Source organism: Arachis ipaensis, chromosome B3 (genome assembly GCF_059453495.1).
Source record: "Arachis ipaensis isolate K30076 ecotype BB chromosome B3, ASM5945349v1, whole genome shotgun sequence".
Taxonomy (NCBI): domain Eukaryota; kingdom Viridiplantae; phylum Streptophyta; class Magnoliopsida; order Fabales; family Fabaceae; genus Arachis; species Arachis ipaensis.
The window spans coordinates 132834532-132850078 of NC_142438.1; the positions used below are offsets into that span (position 1 = coordinate 132834532).

A 15547-nucleotide genomic window follows, 5' to 3' on the forward strand; every position below is an offset into this window, starting at 1 on the left:
AAAAGAGTTAATTTTAAGGGTAAAATTCAGGTGCAGTCAACTTCACGTGAAGTTAATAGCTAAGAGTCGTTAGGTGAAAATTAGTCAAATCAGTCAAATTATCTAACGGCTCTCAGTTATCAACTTCACGTGAAGTCTACTTTTCCTGAGCTTCTACCTCATTTTAATTAATAATGTAAATACATTTCTTCTTTGACTACATTATCTTTTTGTTGATTATTTGCATAGTAGATATAAAAAAAATAATTATTTTTCTAACGCAATAATACGTAATTGAATACGTGTATAAAATTTATTCACTTAAATCCTTAAAAGGAAAATCATTTAAAAGTTTAGTAAATGACTGTTTGATATGGAAGAGTAGTAATGTTTGGATTATTCATACCGATAAGAATTCTATCGTTTCCTGATGGTGTGAGATATGAAATGATGATTACTAGTACCCATAAATATATCTAGTGATGAAGGGGCGTTGAAATTTTTATTTTATTTTGTTTTATCGTCTGTGGTAGGGAGTAGGGACCCCATTTCATTTGAGTCAGGGTGTAGTAGGAAAAAGGTTGAGCAGCCGTAAAAAGCAATGATGCAAAGATAGATAGTTCCTTTTTTTTTTCGCCCTCGGATTCAGTATTTTTTTACTCAAAGGCCAAGAGGATCAGAGGAATCGAGTGGGACTACAAATTGTGATCATGAAAGGAAAGAAAAAGATGGAAATGGGAAAGCCAGAAAACATGGCATTGACGTGACAACTTTGTGTTTGTTGTTTGTTTGTTCGTTTGTTTGGTTCTGAGGGTTACATGATTTTTGTGGACTTTGCAACTCTTGGTTGGTGCTACATTTATTGGGAATTTGAAACTTAACATGTGCACTGCTCTGAAGCCCTTGGTCGCATTATGTCATTATCTACGTACCCACCCCCGGCCCTTTCTTCTTATAAAACTCATTACAGATTTCTATAATATTTTGATTATAAATAATACCCTATTTATTCATAAAATTACATTTTAAACAATGTATATTACCTTTATAATAATATTGATTGATACGGGTTCATTACCTATCAATAAATGAAGTATAGTTTAATTTGTTTTGCATGTCGCATGCGATAATTTGCCTTCTCCTAACAAAATCATCAACATAATCCACTACCCTTCTCATCGTTAGTCGCATGCATAGATCTTTTTTTTATATATGATGAATAAAATTTAAGCGAGACACGCGGAATAGCGGCGGTTTTAAACCGTCGCAAAACAATATATCATCGTTTTCAAAAACTTTACGGGTAGAGGTGTATATGAGCCTGGCTATACTGGGTTTGGCCTATTTCAGGTCCGACCCGAAAAATATACTGAGTCTAATTTTTAGACTCTAACTCGGGTCTAGACCCAATGAAACCTACACACATTCTAGCCGGGTGAAAATCGAGTAAAAACCGAGTCTTTAGCATGTAAAATTTTTTAAATTTTCAACCATTATTTCACAATTCATATAGTAAAATTCACTTAAAAAATTATAACAAGAACCAACCATTCTTTAAAATTAAAACATAACCACAATCAATACTAATATTGTCTAATAACACCAAATAGTTAAGTCACATACAAATAACACAATATTATGCTAAAGTCTTGTACTTCCTAAACATAGAACTTTAATTCATAGTCTTTATAACACAAAACATTAACCACTGAAGAATCGTCATCATCCATCAATTGCTATTAATGTTGTCAACTTGTTCCTTGTGATATGGATGCATTAGTAAAACCTACAAATTACAAAACATATAAAATTACTCACTTTCATATGGTGATAACTATATTTTTCTTGGCAATGATTACATTTAGCCTGATGTTGTCCTTTTGTCTCAGAAGTTTAGTAAAATGCTGCCAAACATATGATTTTTTTCCCTTACAAATAACTTCTAGATATTCATGGTTTGTATCTTTGTTTTCTTCATCTAGTTGTGGTGCATTAGGTGGAGGAACACAATTATCTTTCATGATTGCGGAGGCATCAATAACAGGAATAGGAGCAGCAAGATTTTCAACTTCAATTTCTATTATTTTGTTCTCTTCCGTCATTGGTAGAGAAACACAATTATCTCCTCCTTCCATTATTCATATCCTAAACAAATAAAATCAAGACTTAATTAAAAATTTCTCCTAATTTTAAGATAAAAAATCAGATGCATCTTCATTCGAGATTAATACTTAAAAATTTATAAGTAGTTTGACATATTCGATTAAATTGATATATAAAAATTTTTTACTATCAACTTAGGAATTCTTGTAGCTAGGCTATGCTACTATATATTAATCCTTAAGTAAATAAATAAATATTTAATTAACTTATATATAAAATTTAAAAATTAAGAAGATAATTAAATAAAAATTAAAAAGATATATTATCGCTCATTTAACAATAACATATATGTGGAATTTTCTTTTCTTTTTCATGATATGACCATGACCATGACCATATATATCAAATTATACAGACCAATCATACATCACGGGTGGGAAGACTGAAAAATTATTGGTTCAATCAAAATGAGATTGCACAGGTATATTAGGGAAGTGAACTAATACGGTCCCATTCATCAATAATCTAAAAGAATATAATGATGATTACAATATAGTTATGGATAGTGATCTGAGTGCAATAAATTAAAGCAAGAGCAATTTCAACGTTAATTAACTATCAGTCTTTTACCTCCTGCTAAATCTTTTGCAAAAGAATAAAAGTACGTGAAAATTCAATTTCAATTAATTTCGTGTAAAATTGATAATTAAAAATTGTTAGATAATTATTTAATTAAATTTGTTTAATTATTTAATAATTTTTAACTATTAAATTTATATAAAATTAACTATATCTAAATTTTTACTGTAAGAGTGTGTATAATTAAAAGAATTATAAATAATTTTTAAAAACTTTTAGATAAAAATATTATATTCTTATATTTGATTTAAAATTTAAAAAATTATTCTTAAATAAATTTAATTTCAAAAAATCAAAATACTATCACTTTAATTTTTACATTCTCTTTAAGTATATTTGATTCTTATAAAAATAAAATTTGAATAATAAAGTAGTAATACTCTAATCACATATGCCCTAAAAGTAACTAGGTTTGGCATTGTTTGTGAATTGTGAGCAGAACTAACGTTAGAATAATGGTTAAACGCGCGAGTTAGCATGCTATGTTAGTTTGCTATATATTCTGATCTGTTGACTAATAAAATGAATAATAATGTAAAGAGTAAATACTTCTTTCGATCCCTGATAATTATCTTAAAAGAATAATGAAATTTCCAAAAAAATACTTAATCTGATTTTTGATTTTTTTTTTTTTTGAGATTTATTAGTCCTTATACAAAGAAAAACATTAACTTTTTTTTTGACACAATTATCCTTTTAAAATAATTATTAGAGATCGAATCAAATTTTTTTTTATCAAAAATATCATTATCTTTCGAAATAATTATCAAAAACTATTTTAGATTTTTCTCTAATGTGTAGATAGTGGTACTTTAACTGCATAAGGACAGCCGATGAGGATCCAAGTTGCCTAACGCTAGTTTGGATTTTCGAACGTACAATGCAATTTTAGTTAGAATATTATTATTCCATGTGTATGGTGATGACTTTGAAAACTAAGTAGTAGTAGTAGCGTAGTAGTATAGTAGCTAGCAAAGTTGGTTATTCTTTATCTGCCGCCAAATCAGAATTGAGTCTTTCGACTTTTCAGATGCATCAGCACCAATGAGGATAGTGACAAAACTATCCACAAATTATTAATTAATATCAATATTCAAGAAACTATTGTTAAAGAATTAATAAATAAATGCATATTTAGCCCGCTTTTTAATTTGATTATAGAGGTAAAATTAGTGTTAGACTTGGATATGGAGAGAAATGGTGTTTAATATTGGTGTGGTATCAGACACAATTCAGATTCAACGATTTCTTGAACTTAATTCAAAAAGCAAATTAATAGAGAAAACAGACCATCCGATTTCATGTAAATCGTCAAAAAAAAATTTGATTATGGAAAAATCGCAGGATCCAATTTATTTTATATGAATTTCATATCCTCTTTCTATGCAAAACGGACCCTCCAATTTGCTTCCAAAAACTTAAAAACAAAAAATTTAGAGGGTCCGATTTCTTAACACCAAATCTGAACAAAAAATTATCCCACAAATTAGTGTAGCACCTCCATCATCTATAACCCAACACAACACCTTCACTTCTTTCCTAACTAAAAAAATCAACCTATTTAGCCTCATACATTTGCTTTTCAAATAGCCATTTTTACTTTGTATATGACTGTGTAATATTAACATCTTTTAGCCACGTAGATCTATTTTAGGTATGAATTTTCAAATGCCTAATTTGCCCTTTGTGGTAGTGAGTGTGTGACGTGGAACAAGTGAGCGTAAATTTGGACACTGAATTGAAGAAAAGGAGATGTGGCGTGTGTTATTGAGTGCATTCTCGTAGGCCAAAGAGGCAAAGACCCATACTCTGCTCTACTGCAATCACGTACTTTAAGATGACCTTACCCCACCATTCTCAAAGTCACAAGAAATCAAACACTCAAAAAGAGTATCGCTTCATCGCAAGCTCATCCTAATCGTAGGTATTTTGTCATCTATAATGTGATGTATAAATTGTCTTTGATTGGATGCTTATTTTCAGTGAGTGGTATAATATTATGTAAACATTTATCCATTATATATATATATATATATATATATTAATTGGTAAAAATTCAGGTCCAATCAATTTTATATGAAGTTGATAGTTTTTTTTTGGTGACTCTATGAAGTTGATAGTTGAAAACCGTTAAATAATTTGACAGATTTGACTAAATTATCATCTAATAACTTTCAGCTATTAACTTCACATAAAGTTGACTAAACCTAAGTTTTCACCTTATTAATTTTATAATTAAAATATATTACGTAATATTTTCTCGTTATAATTGAATTGAATATTTTTTCTCTCTTTTCTATCTTTTTTTTTATTTTTTTTACTTATTCAATCTCTTATATATTATTCTTAATTATTAATTAGGGTTAAGTATGATTTTGGTCCCCAACGTAGAGACAAAAAATCGATTTTGTCCCTGGCTTTCTTTTGCTACAAAATGGTCCCCAAAATTTTGATTTGTTTTAAAATCGTCCTTTTTACCAATTTTATTTTTTTATTACCAAATTATCCCTCATTAAAAAAATTATAAAATAAAATAAATAAATAAAAAGAAAGAAAGGGATACAGAGAATCGGGGGAGAGAAAGAAAGGGGGTGGGGTGTGAGAAAAGAGGGGGGGGGGGGCGAGAAAGGGGAGGAGGGAAGGGAAGAAGGGGGAGAGAGGGGTGTTGAGGAAGAAAAGAGGAGGGGTTATGCGTAAAGTAAAGGAGAAAAGGGAAAGGGGTTATGCGAAGGGAGAATGGGAGAAAGGGGTTCGAGAAGAAGAGGGGGAAGGGTTCTCGCCGTCGCCGTCGCCACCGCTGCTCTTCGTTGCTGTTGCCGTTCAACAGCATCAAAATCAGTCGCAGTTCCGCCTTCAAATGTCAGGGCCGCCGTTGCTCGTCGTTGTTTGGTGGTTGGATGTCGCCGCTGCTCCTCTGGACTCGACGGAGGTGTTCGATGGCCGTTGCTCGTCGTCGTTCGGGTGGCTCGTCGGATTCTGCTTCTGCTTTCATTCTTCTTCTTCTTCTTTTCATTTTGCTTCTATTATATTGTTGATTTTTTATTATTATTGTTTCTGGTTGATTCTGCTTCTGTTTGATTATATTGTTTCATTGTTATTGTTGTTGTTATTTTGTTTCTGTTTCTGCTCCTGCTTCTTCTGTTTCTACTTGATTCTATTGTTGATTTATTGGTGATTCATTGTTGTTGTTGTTGTCCTGCTGCTGCTTCTATTTGATTAATTGTTGTTGTTGCTTTTGGTTCTGTTTCTGCTTGTGCTTCTACTGGTGCTTCTGCATGATTTTGAGAAAGAAGGGAAATAAGAGGGGGGGGAGGGGGTATTTTCGTCCAAAAGATGATTTTAAAACAAACTGAAATTTTGGGGACTATTTTGTAGCAAAAAAAAAGGCCAAGAACAAAATCGATTTTCGTCCTCTACATTAGGGTCTTGGGACCAAAATCATACTTAATTCTATTAATTATTAATTTCACAACTAACATATATCACATGACATTTTATGTTATTAAAATTTGTTATATATTATTAATTTAATATTAAAATATATCACATGTCATTCTATGTTATTATAATTAAAATATTTTTTTACTCTATTTTTTTATTTTTTAATTTATATACTACAATTTCTAAAATTTATTACCAAAATATTACTCTTTTTAAATTATTTATTCACATGCTACTGTTTTGTCACGATAATATTTTTTTGTTTATTTAATAAAATCTTTAATATTTATTACAAAATCGTTAGATACTATTAGTTTTTAAAATTTTATAATAAAAAATAAATATTGAGCAACAATTTATTTAAAAACCTTATAGTTTAATAATATTCGTAATATTATTACAGACAAAAATATTAGTTTTAATAATTTATTTTGTTTTCAAGGACACATAAGTATAACTGTATAACTATATAAGTCTATTTCAAATATCTATTACTCGATTTAAAAGGCTACCCATGAACGCAAATATCTCCCCTGTTTTGTTTGGGAGTTCTTAGGATAGTTTAGTAAGGAGGAGCAGAACTGGGCCCCTAATTGGGGGATCTAACTAATTAAGGCCCGTACCATGTTACTGGAGGATGCCCAAAACGACACCGTAGGTGGGCCCTTACAAATCAAAAACTTGTCAGGCCTAAAATTGCAAATGAAGAGACTGAAACTAATAATTTACATTTAACAAAACTGTCAAAACAAAACTGAGATTACATCAACTAAGTTGGGTTGGTAAAGAATTAGTTCTATAGTCCGTTTAAACAAGTGTCAGAGTTTTAAATTCAGTGCTGTGCATACAGCAATTCATTGACCAATAACAAACCTTTAAATGGATCTGCATTAATTTGCCATGTGGTCTCATAAACTGAAAGTTACTGACTCGAACAGCATAAATCACTTGTTAGTTGTTACTTGAACTATATTTACAGTCTGTTCTTTGTCATGGGAAAAATCTCTGTTGAGATTGAAAAAATTGTCTTAATGCCATTAGTAGTCAGTAATAAACTAATAATTATATATGGGCTGGTTTTGTGTCTCCATGATGGGTATTTTACTAACTATGGCGTTTATGGCTCCTGTTTTGAGAAAGAGAGAAAAGAAAGAAAGAAGAAGTTTCTTGTTTTCAAAGAAAGAAAATAAAAAAGGATTATTTCACATTAGGCGGTTCAGTGAATGTGTGTGTGTCTTCTGGTTCAAGCATTGGCTGCTACTACTACTGATAGGTAATCTTCTTTTCTTTCGGCTTCCTAAACTCTTTGTCATACACTGTTTTAAGTGCAGGCTTTTTTTCTTTCTTTTTCTTTTGACCTTAATATAATGAAACCTTGTCTATTCATTCATTCATTGTCGTTGGTTTCAATTAACTATTCCAGCTTTGCCCCCTGGGCCCTGGCATGCATTTGACTCTGCTCATGAACACTCTACTTTCCTATCTCCTTTTCTCATATGCTTTAACCTAATTGTGTCTTTATTTATGCATGTTGATGAGGTAGAAAACTGGTTTGTTTATTAGTCTGAAACCCTGGCTCATATTTCATTGTCACCTGTTTTCTCAAATGGATTCACTTCTCTGAGATCTCAACCTACAATGGTTATTTGAGGTATAAAACTGCATTAACATCAGATATTTCATTTTTTACATTCACAAAAAAAGAAATATACTCTATATTTGTTACATGTATTATACTATAGTTGAATATTCAACTCAATTGTTGCATTGATCCCCGTCTTTAACCAATTGGAATTAAAACTCAAAATAAGTTTTTCTGAACTATATCTTTATGGAATTTTTACTTATCTTCAAGATTAGCCTCCCAAATATTTTTCATTCCCCTTTGGCCAAGATTGGTACCAATAAACATAGTGCTATGTTAGGTAGCGCGTTTTGTGCCAAGCAGATGCATAACCTTTGAAAGGAGCCCTTCCGTTTCGACTATGACGACTAATCCATCTCTTCCTGGAACTCATCCCAAAGAAGAACAGATTCTCATTGAGTTGAATTTCTATAACTATCATTCTTAGTTATGATATAGGCTCAAGAAATATATTCTCAACATCCTTAACTCTGAGAAGCAGCTGTGGGGACTGATCCATTCTAAAGGCCTATTAGACTCCGAACTTAGAAAACACTATAGGTACATCGATGAATTTCGTAGAAGAATAAAGAATCCTCTATACAGTGGGGATTGGACCTCTACTTCTTTTGATTCAGAAACAATGCTGAAATGTCGACACTTTTGTCATCGTTTCTTGGTTTGTATGGGGGATCTGGCCAGGTATAAAGAGCAGTATGCAAACCTTGAAATGCACCTAAAATTTATTAGTTACTTTCAGAGATTGATGCACCCGAAGGAGGATTCCTTAAAGAATGGCGGTCTATGTTCTACGCCGTATATGTCTATAGACATACAAACGAAGGTGGAACAGAATCAATGATCTATATGTTCTTGGCAAGTGATCAAGAAAATCCAAAATGTCGTAGAGAGAAAGAAGAAAGAATGAAGGAGGAAGATGAATGATGGAAATGAAGTCGTTTGAGGTTTTATTCATAGCATGTCGTTATGAGTCTTAATGGAATAGTGATACCAATCTCAAATTTAAAGACCATTTTACGTTAATTGAAGTCACATATAAGATTTGGGGTAAAGTAATAAATTAGTGCCTACGTTTTGGCATAATTCTATTTTAGTTCTTAAGATTTAAAGTGTCATATTTAAATCCAAAAAAATTTCATTTAGCTTCAATTTAGTCCCACTGTAAGGTCAAAGATAAATAATTAACGAAATGTCTTACATAATAGAAGAACAAGGTCGATAATTTGGATAATAGATACAAGCTTCAGAGCTACAAAATCAACTGTGGATGTATTAATACAAGTATTTAATATTTTTTTAGTTTTATATAAAATATTTCATTTTAATTATAAAAAATAATAAATAAATATATTGATGTATCCACGGGTGATTTTGTGCCACTAGAGCTTGTATTTATTCTCTAGATTATCTACCTTGTTCTTATACTACTGTTATGTAAGACATTTTGTTAATTATTTATCTTTGACTTCTGGTAGGACTAAATTAAAACTAAATGAAACTTTTTTGAATTTAAAATAGGACACTTTAAATCTTAAGAACCAAAACAGAATTACCGTCCAAACATAAATGACTAATTTAATACTTTAGCCTAAGATTTGAGTTCTCAAATTGAACTTTTCATGTATGTTATTGCTCATTTTGAATATACAGTACAATGCATAAAAAACTCATGCCTAGTAATTGGTAAAGTCTCGCACACTTGCTGTTTGCCATTTTCTCTCAAGCTAGGAAATCTTTTATCTAACCCATAGTGCAAATTAATTTTTTCTTCAATCATATTTATCTACTATTTATTGTTTTCATTTCTTTCCCTCTCTAATTTAGCGACAAATTTTTAGAGTGAACGAATGAAAGAAATCACTTCATAAAGTACAAAAAATTTACTTCCATCAAATATTATCATTTTTAGCCTGTATTTAGTTAACAATAATTTGTACTTATATTTACATAGATTTTACACACAAAAAGAATATAATTTATATTTATATTGTTAGAAAATTATTAGCATCAATTTAGATCAATTAGTATCGTCTATATTTATATAGTATATCTGTATATTAATTATAGGATTATGTACCTTTATTACTCTGATTCATTTAGCATCTATAAATATCCCTTGTATATTGTACTTTTCATCAACCTGAATAATACACAAAACACTTTTCTCATATCTCTCTCTTATTTCTAACATGGTATAAGAGCCTGGTTGTGTATGTTTTGTTCTTCTTCAGCCTCATGAACATAGTAAACTTGAACCTCGAGCTCGTATGTGTTGTTTCCTTGGTTATGGCACTGAACACAAGGGTTATTGTTGTTGGGATCCTTTCTCTAAACGTATTCGTATATCTCGTCATGTTGTCTTCTGGGAGTACCACATGTTTTCTCGGTTCTCATCCTTTAAGTCAATTCCTACTACTCAGTCACTTTTGTTTACTAACCCCAATGTTGATCTTTTTCCTAGTGATGATTCTCCAGATTCTATCTCGAGTGATCCTCCACAGCCTCCTGTTCTTCCGCATTCTCCATCTCCCGATGATTCCAGACCGGACGATGATCCTGCTCCTACCGTCATGCCTCCTCTTCCCGCTCGTTCTTCTAGGGTAAAGAATCCACCTCCTCATCTTCTTGATTATCATTGCTTTTCTACTATCCTTCATCAACATGAACCTAAGTCATTCAGAGAAGTCTCCTCAAACCCAAATTGGCAACAAGCAATGCAGGAAGAAATACAAGCACTTGAAAAAGCACACACTTGGGATTTGGTTGATCCTCCTTCTGATCAGGAAGTTGAGCAGTAGATGGGTATACAAGATCAAGACTCGCTCTGATGGCTCTATTGACCGTTATAAGGCCCGCTTGGTTGCTCAAGGTTGTACGCAAGAGTATGGTATTGATTATGAAGAGACTTTTGCTCCTGTCGCTCGTCTTACGTCTGTTAGAGTTCTTCTTGCCATTGCCGCAGTTAAAAAATGGTCCCTCAGTCAGATGGATGTGAAGAATGCATTTCTTAATGGGGATTTGAAAAAGAAAGTCTATATGAAACCACCTCCGGGATATCCTTGTCCTTCTAATAAGGTTTGTCTCCTTCGCAAGGCACTTTATGGACTTAAGCAAGCTCCTCGTGAATGGTTTGACAAGTTCAGCACTACCATATGCAGTATTGGTTTTACTTCAAACCCTCATGAGAATGCCATCTTCATTCGTAAAAGCGAACGTGGAGTTGTTCTTCTACTTTTGTATGTTGATGACATGATCATGACTGGGGATGATGTTGATGGTATCTCTGATCTCAAGGCCTCACTTCACCGAACCTTTGAGATGAAAGATCTTGGTTCTCTCAGCTATTTTCTTGGTCTCGAGGTCATCTCCACCGATGATGGCATCTATCTCTCTCAGGTTAAGTATGCTTCAGATCTTCTTGCTCACGTTGGGATTACAGATAGTCGCATTGAGTCTACTTCTCTTGAGCCTAATGTTCGATTTACCCTTATGGATGACACTGTTTTGGATAATCCAACTCTCTATCGATAGTTAGTTGGCGGTCTCGTCTACTTGACTGTCACCCGACCAGACATTGCCTATCCAGTTCATGTACTTAGCCAGTTTCTATCAGCTCCTCGTACTACTCACTATGCGACAGTTCTTCGCATTCTTTGCTACATCAAAGTCACTCTATTTCAAGGCCTTTATTTTTCTACCCATTTCTCTTTGTCTCTTCAGGCTTACTCCGATGCTGATTGGGCTGGTGATCCCACTGATCGTCGTTCTACTAATGGTTACTGTTTGTTTCTTGGCAACGCTCTCATTTATTGGAGTGCTAAGAAGCAAACGTTCACTGCTCGCTCAAGCATAGAAGCTGAGTACTGTGCCCTCGCTGACACCACTGCTGAAGTTATCTCGGTTCGTTTATTTCTCGAGGATCTAGGTGCTCCTCAGTCGTCCCTTATTGATATTTTTTGTGATAACCGCAGTGTTATTCAGATCGCCCATAATGATGTATTTCATGAACGCACCAAACACATTGAGATTGATTGTCATTTTGTTCAGCAACGTATCCTTATTGATGCTGTTCGTCTCATTGCTGTTGGAACACTAGATCAGACTGCTGATATCTTCACGAAAGCTCATCACCCGATTCATTTCCGGACTTTGTTATCCAAACTTAAGTTGGTATCCTTAGCTCCCACTTGAATTTGAGGGGGGATGTTAGAGAATCATTAGCATCAATTTAGACCAATTAGTATCGTCTATATTTATATAGTATATCTATATATTAATTATAGGATTATGTGCCTTTATTACTCTGATTCATTTAGCACCTATAAATATCCCTTGTATATTGTACCTTTCATCAACTTGAATAATACACAGAACACTTTTCTCATATCTCTCTCTTGTTTCTAACATATATTTATTAGAATTTTGTACACATAAATTAATATAGTCTGCACCCATAAATTAATACAATTTACACCGATATTTTTTTAGAATTTACATATATAAAATTTAATATTTATCCTCATCAAATAATGGTCAAAAATACTAAAAATTGTTGAAATAAGAGTTTTTCTATAAAAAATGCCTCCTCAAATTACAATATTTTCCAGGTTAATTTGTTCACCAGTTAAAAGTATTTGTCTATATTTGGCTTCGACGCTCTGTTGAGAATATATGGGATATACGTTGATTTAGAGGTAAAAAGATTACACGCACTGAAATGAACGATATAGGTCATTGATGTTTATATGCAAAACAGCAAAAGTTATATTATATGTCCTTCTATTTGAATTTAAGTTATTCATAATAACTTTAGAATAACTAATCTTTGTTGCTTCACTTTATCCGTTGAGATTTTCTTTAAAAAAAAAACTAATCTTCGTTTCGTTAAAATTGTTTGTAGATAAAAAATGTCAATAACCCAAATTGGTAGTTAATCAACTATTCATATTGATCCTTAACATTAATTTTCTTCAAATTATAGAATTCCTATCTACCTTGTTTTTTTTTTTTTTTTTCTTTTACCAAAGATATGAAGACTCGAACCCGCAACCTCTTAGATGAGTATGGGGAGATTATGCCATTTGAGCTATTATTCATTGGCTTTCCTATATACCTTGTTACCGTTGTTGATCCTAGATTTTTAATCCATTCTCAAAATTTTAACTAAAATTTCATTAAATACAATCTCTTTTTATCTAATCATTTATCTGTCCTTTTTCGATTAAATGTTAATAAAACCAACAAAAATTTAAGTTATAAATTTGCATATTTAAAAATTTTCAAAGTTTAAGAGGGAACTATTTGCATTTTAAAAATTTTTAAGGCTAAAGTGCACACATAGCCACATAGTATAACAGGTAAAGGGAGTGTTAAAGTTAAAACTGTAAATAAATAAAAAAGGTTAAGGGACTTAAACTAAGGATAAGAGTGGGCCTCGTACAGAATATGAAGCCCATACTCCTTCCAAGCATTTGCCTGGGTTTGTTAGGATACAGGCTTATGAAGCCCAATTAAGGGGCCCTTAAGAGAGGAGTAGAGTATATAAAAGCAGAGAACGAGTTAACCCTACCTTCTCTGACCAGCCGCATGTTCTAAGCTCAAAATCGGAAGGCACGCAGAGAGCTCGCAGCGGCGGCATCACAATGAAGGTCTTCTCCCTACTTTGTCTTCAGCTTCGATTTTTTTTAATGTTTTTGTGGCTGAGCAACAATCTTCGATTTTTTTTTTCTGCAGTTCAACATTGCTAATCCCACTACTGGATGCCAGAAGAAGCTCGAGATCGACGATGACCAGAAGCTGTAATTTCTCCGTTCATCTTTTCAATTCTCTCTTATTGCTATTGTTGCTGTTCTTGTGTTGTATACTGTGTTATGTTAAAGAATGCCACTTTGAAGTGCCGGTGCTCTGGAACAGTGCTTCTTTTATTTTTGCTTTATACATTATAGTGCTCCGGATTTCTTGTTAGAATTTGAAGCTTTGTAATTTTTGCCCCATTGCTGTTTAGTGCAAATGTAGTATTTGTTTCAGATTCATCTATTGATATCGATTACATAATGAACCCTAGTTTCCTTATGGCAACATGTTCGTGCTTTAGATTGATTGTGAGTTTGTTCTTCTGGTTGTTCATTATGCTGACTTTCGATAGATGATGTTAGATTGTTAGTTTTTCGGTAGAGATTTGTTCATACTGAATTTTGTTCGTGATATTGTTATTCTACTTTAAAATGCAGACGTGCATTTTGGGACAAGAGGATCTCACAGGAGGTCCTTGGTGATGCTCTTGGAGAGGTATGTTGGATTCCCCTTGAATATTCGATGTCTTCTCTATCTCTTCAATAGTTGATCCATTATTTATAAAACCTTTTTCATACAGGAATTCAAAGGCTATGTCTTCAAAATCACCGGTGGCTGTGACAAGCAAGGATTCCCAATGAAGCAAGGAGTGTTGACCCCTGGTCGTGTTCGTCTTTTGCTTCACAGAGGTATGATTTTTCTAAAGATTAAAGGTTCCTTCCTCAGTTGACTATAAACTGTTCAATAATACATGCCATTCATTTTTGCTTTGTCCTGCAATAAGTAGGGTGCACAATTCATGGTTTTCATTACCAAGTGGTTTTAGCTCTTTTGACTTACTTAATGTTGATTGCCATGCATCTGGGCAGGAACTCCTTGCTTCCGTGGATATGGAAGGCGCAATGGAGAGCGTAGGAGAAAGTCTGTTCGCGGGTGCATTGTCAGCCCTGATCTCTCAGTTTTGAACTTGGTGATTGTGAAGAAGGGTGACAATGATCTTCCCGGCCTGACTGATGTTGAGAAGCCAAGGATGAGGGGGCCAAAGAGAGCATCCAAAATCCGCAAGCTGTTCAACCTCTCAAAGGAGGACGATGTGAGGAAGTATGTTAACACCTACCGCAGAACCTTTACAACCAAAAATGGTAATTTTCTTATGCACAGAAATTTCTTAGTCTCTTTATGCTTCTGTTGATATGAACCAATATTGGTTAAATTAGTGATGAATTCTAGGCTGAGTAGTGGATGTTTGGTTTCAGGCAAAAAGGTGAGCAAGGCTCCCAAGATACAAAGACTGGTGACACCTTTGACACTCCAAAGGAAGCGAGCAAGGATTGCTGACAAGAAGAAGAGAATTGCCAAGGCCAAGTCAGAAGCAGCGGAGTATCAGAAGTTGCTTGCATCGAGGTTGAAGGAACAGAGGGAACGCCGTAGTGAGAGCTTGGCCAAGAGGAGATCCAAGCTTTCCAGTGCGGCTGCCAAGGCAACTGCATAGGCCCTCGTTTCATGGGTAGTGTGGTGAAGTTGGAAACTTCATCCTAGTTTTTGGTAGTCCTTATTTTCCATGAGGGTGATTGTGATAAACATTTATGGTTTTGTTATTATGTTGAGTTTATTGACGGATTTGGCACTTATTTGTTTGAGAGTTAAATTGAATTGAAGATTTTCGTCTAGCAGAAATTTCCTAACGAATGGATTTATGCTTACTTTGATTATGGCCTTGAAATTGTATGTTTGCAGGGTCTGATCTCAAGTGTTATTACATATAATGAGAACACTCACTTCAACTGGACTACTCTGCAGCCGAATTAAATAACCGCAGGATAGCATTACGCAGGATAGCCATATAATGCGATGGCTTGATAAAATTGGTAGATACATTCAATAAGCAATACTGAATAATATAAGGTTATCCAACAAAGAAAAATGAACAATTAGAACGTGGCAGTG

General features: G+C 33.3%; 1 protein-coding gene across 1 annotated transcript; it reads left to right on the forward strand.

The window, feature by feature from the left end:
• The first annotated feature begins 13365 nt into the window (after positions 1-13365).
• On the forward strand, positions 13366-15270 carry LOC107631219 (small ribosomal subunit protein eS6). Its single transcript, XM_016334586.3, has 6 exons — positions 13366-13455; positions 13541-13605; positions 14038-14095; positions 14181-14289; positions 14470-14742; positions 14857-15270. The coding sequence occupies exons 1-6, from the start codon at positions 13450-13452 to the stop codon at positions 15090-15092; spliced, it is 747 nt and encodes a 248-aa protein (XP_016190072.1). The 5' UTR covers positions 13366-13449; the 3' UTR covers positions 15093-15270.
• Positions 15271-15547: the final 277 nt, after the last annotated feature.

What these genes read in the sequence shown, in the direction of transcription:
- LOC107631219 (XM_016334586.3), top strand. An exon ending in ATCGACGATGACCAGAAGCT is followed by an intron (nt 13,606 to 14,037) that starts GTAATTTCTCCG and finishes TTTAAAATGCAG; the next exon opens with ACGTGCATTTTGGGACAAGA. An exon ending in AACCTTTACAACCAAAAATG is followed by an intron (nt 14,743 to 14,856) that starts GTAATTTTCTTA and finishes GTTTGGTTTCAG; the next exon opens with GCAAAAAGGTGAGCAAGGCT.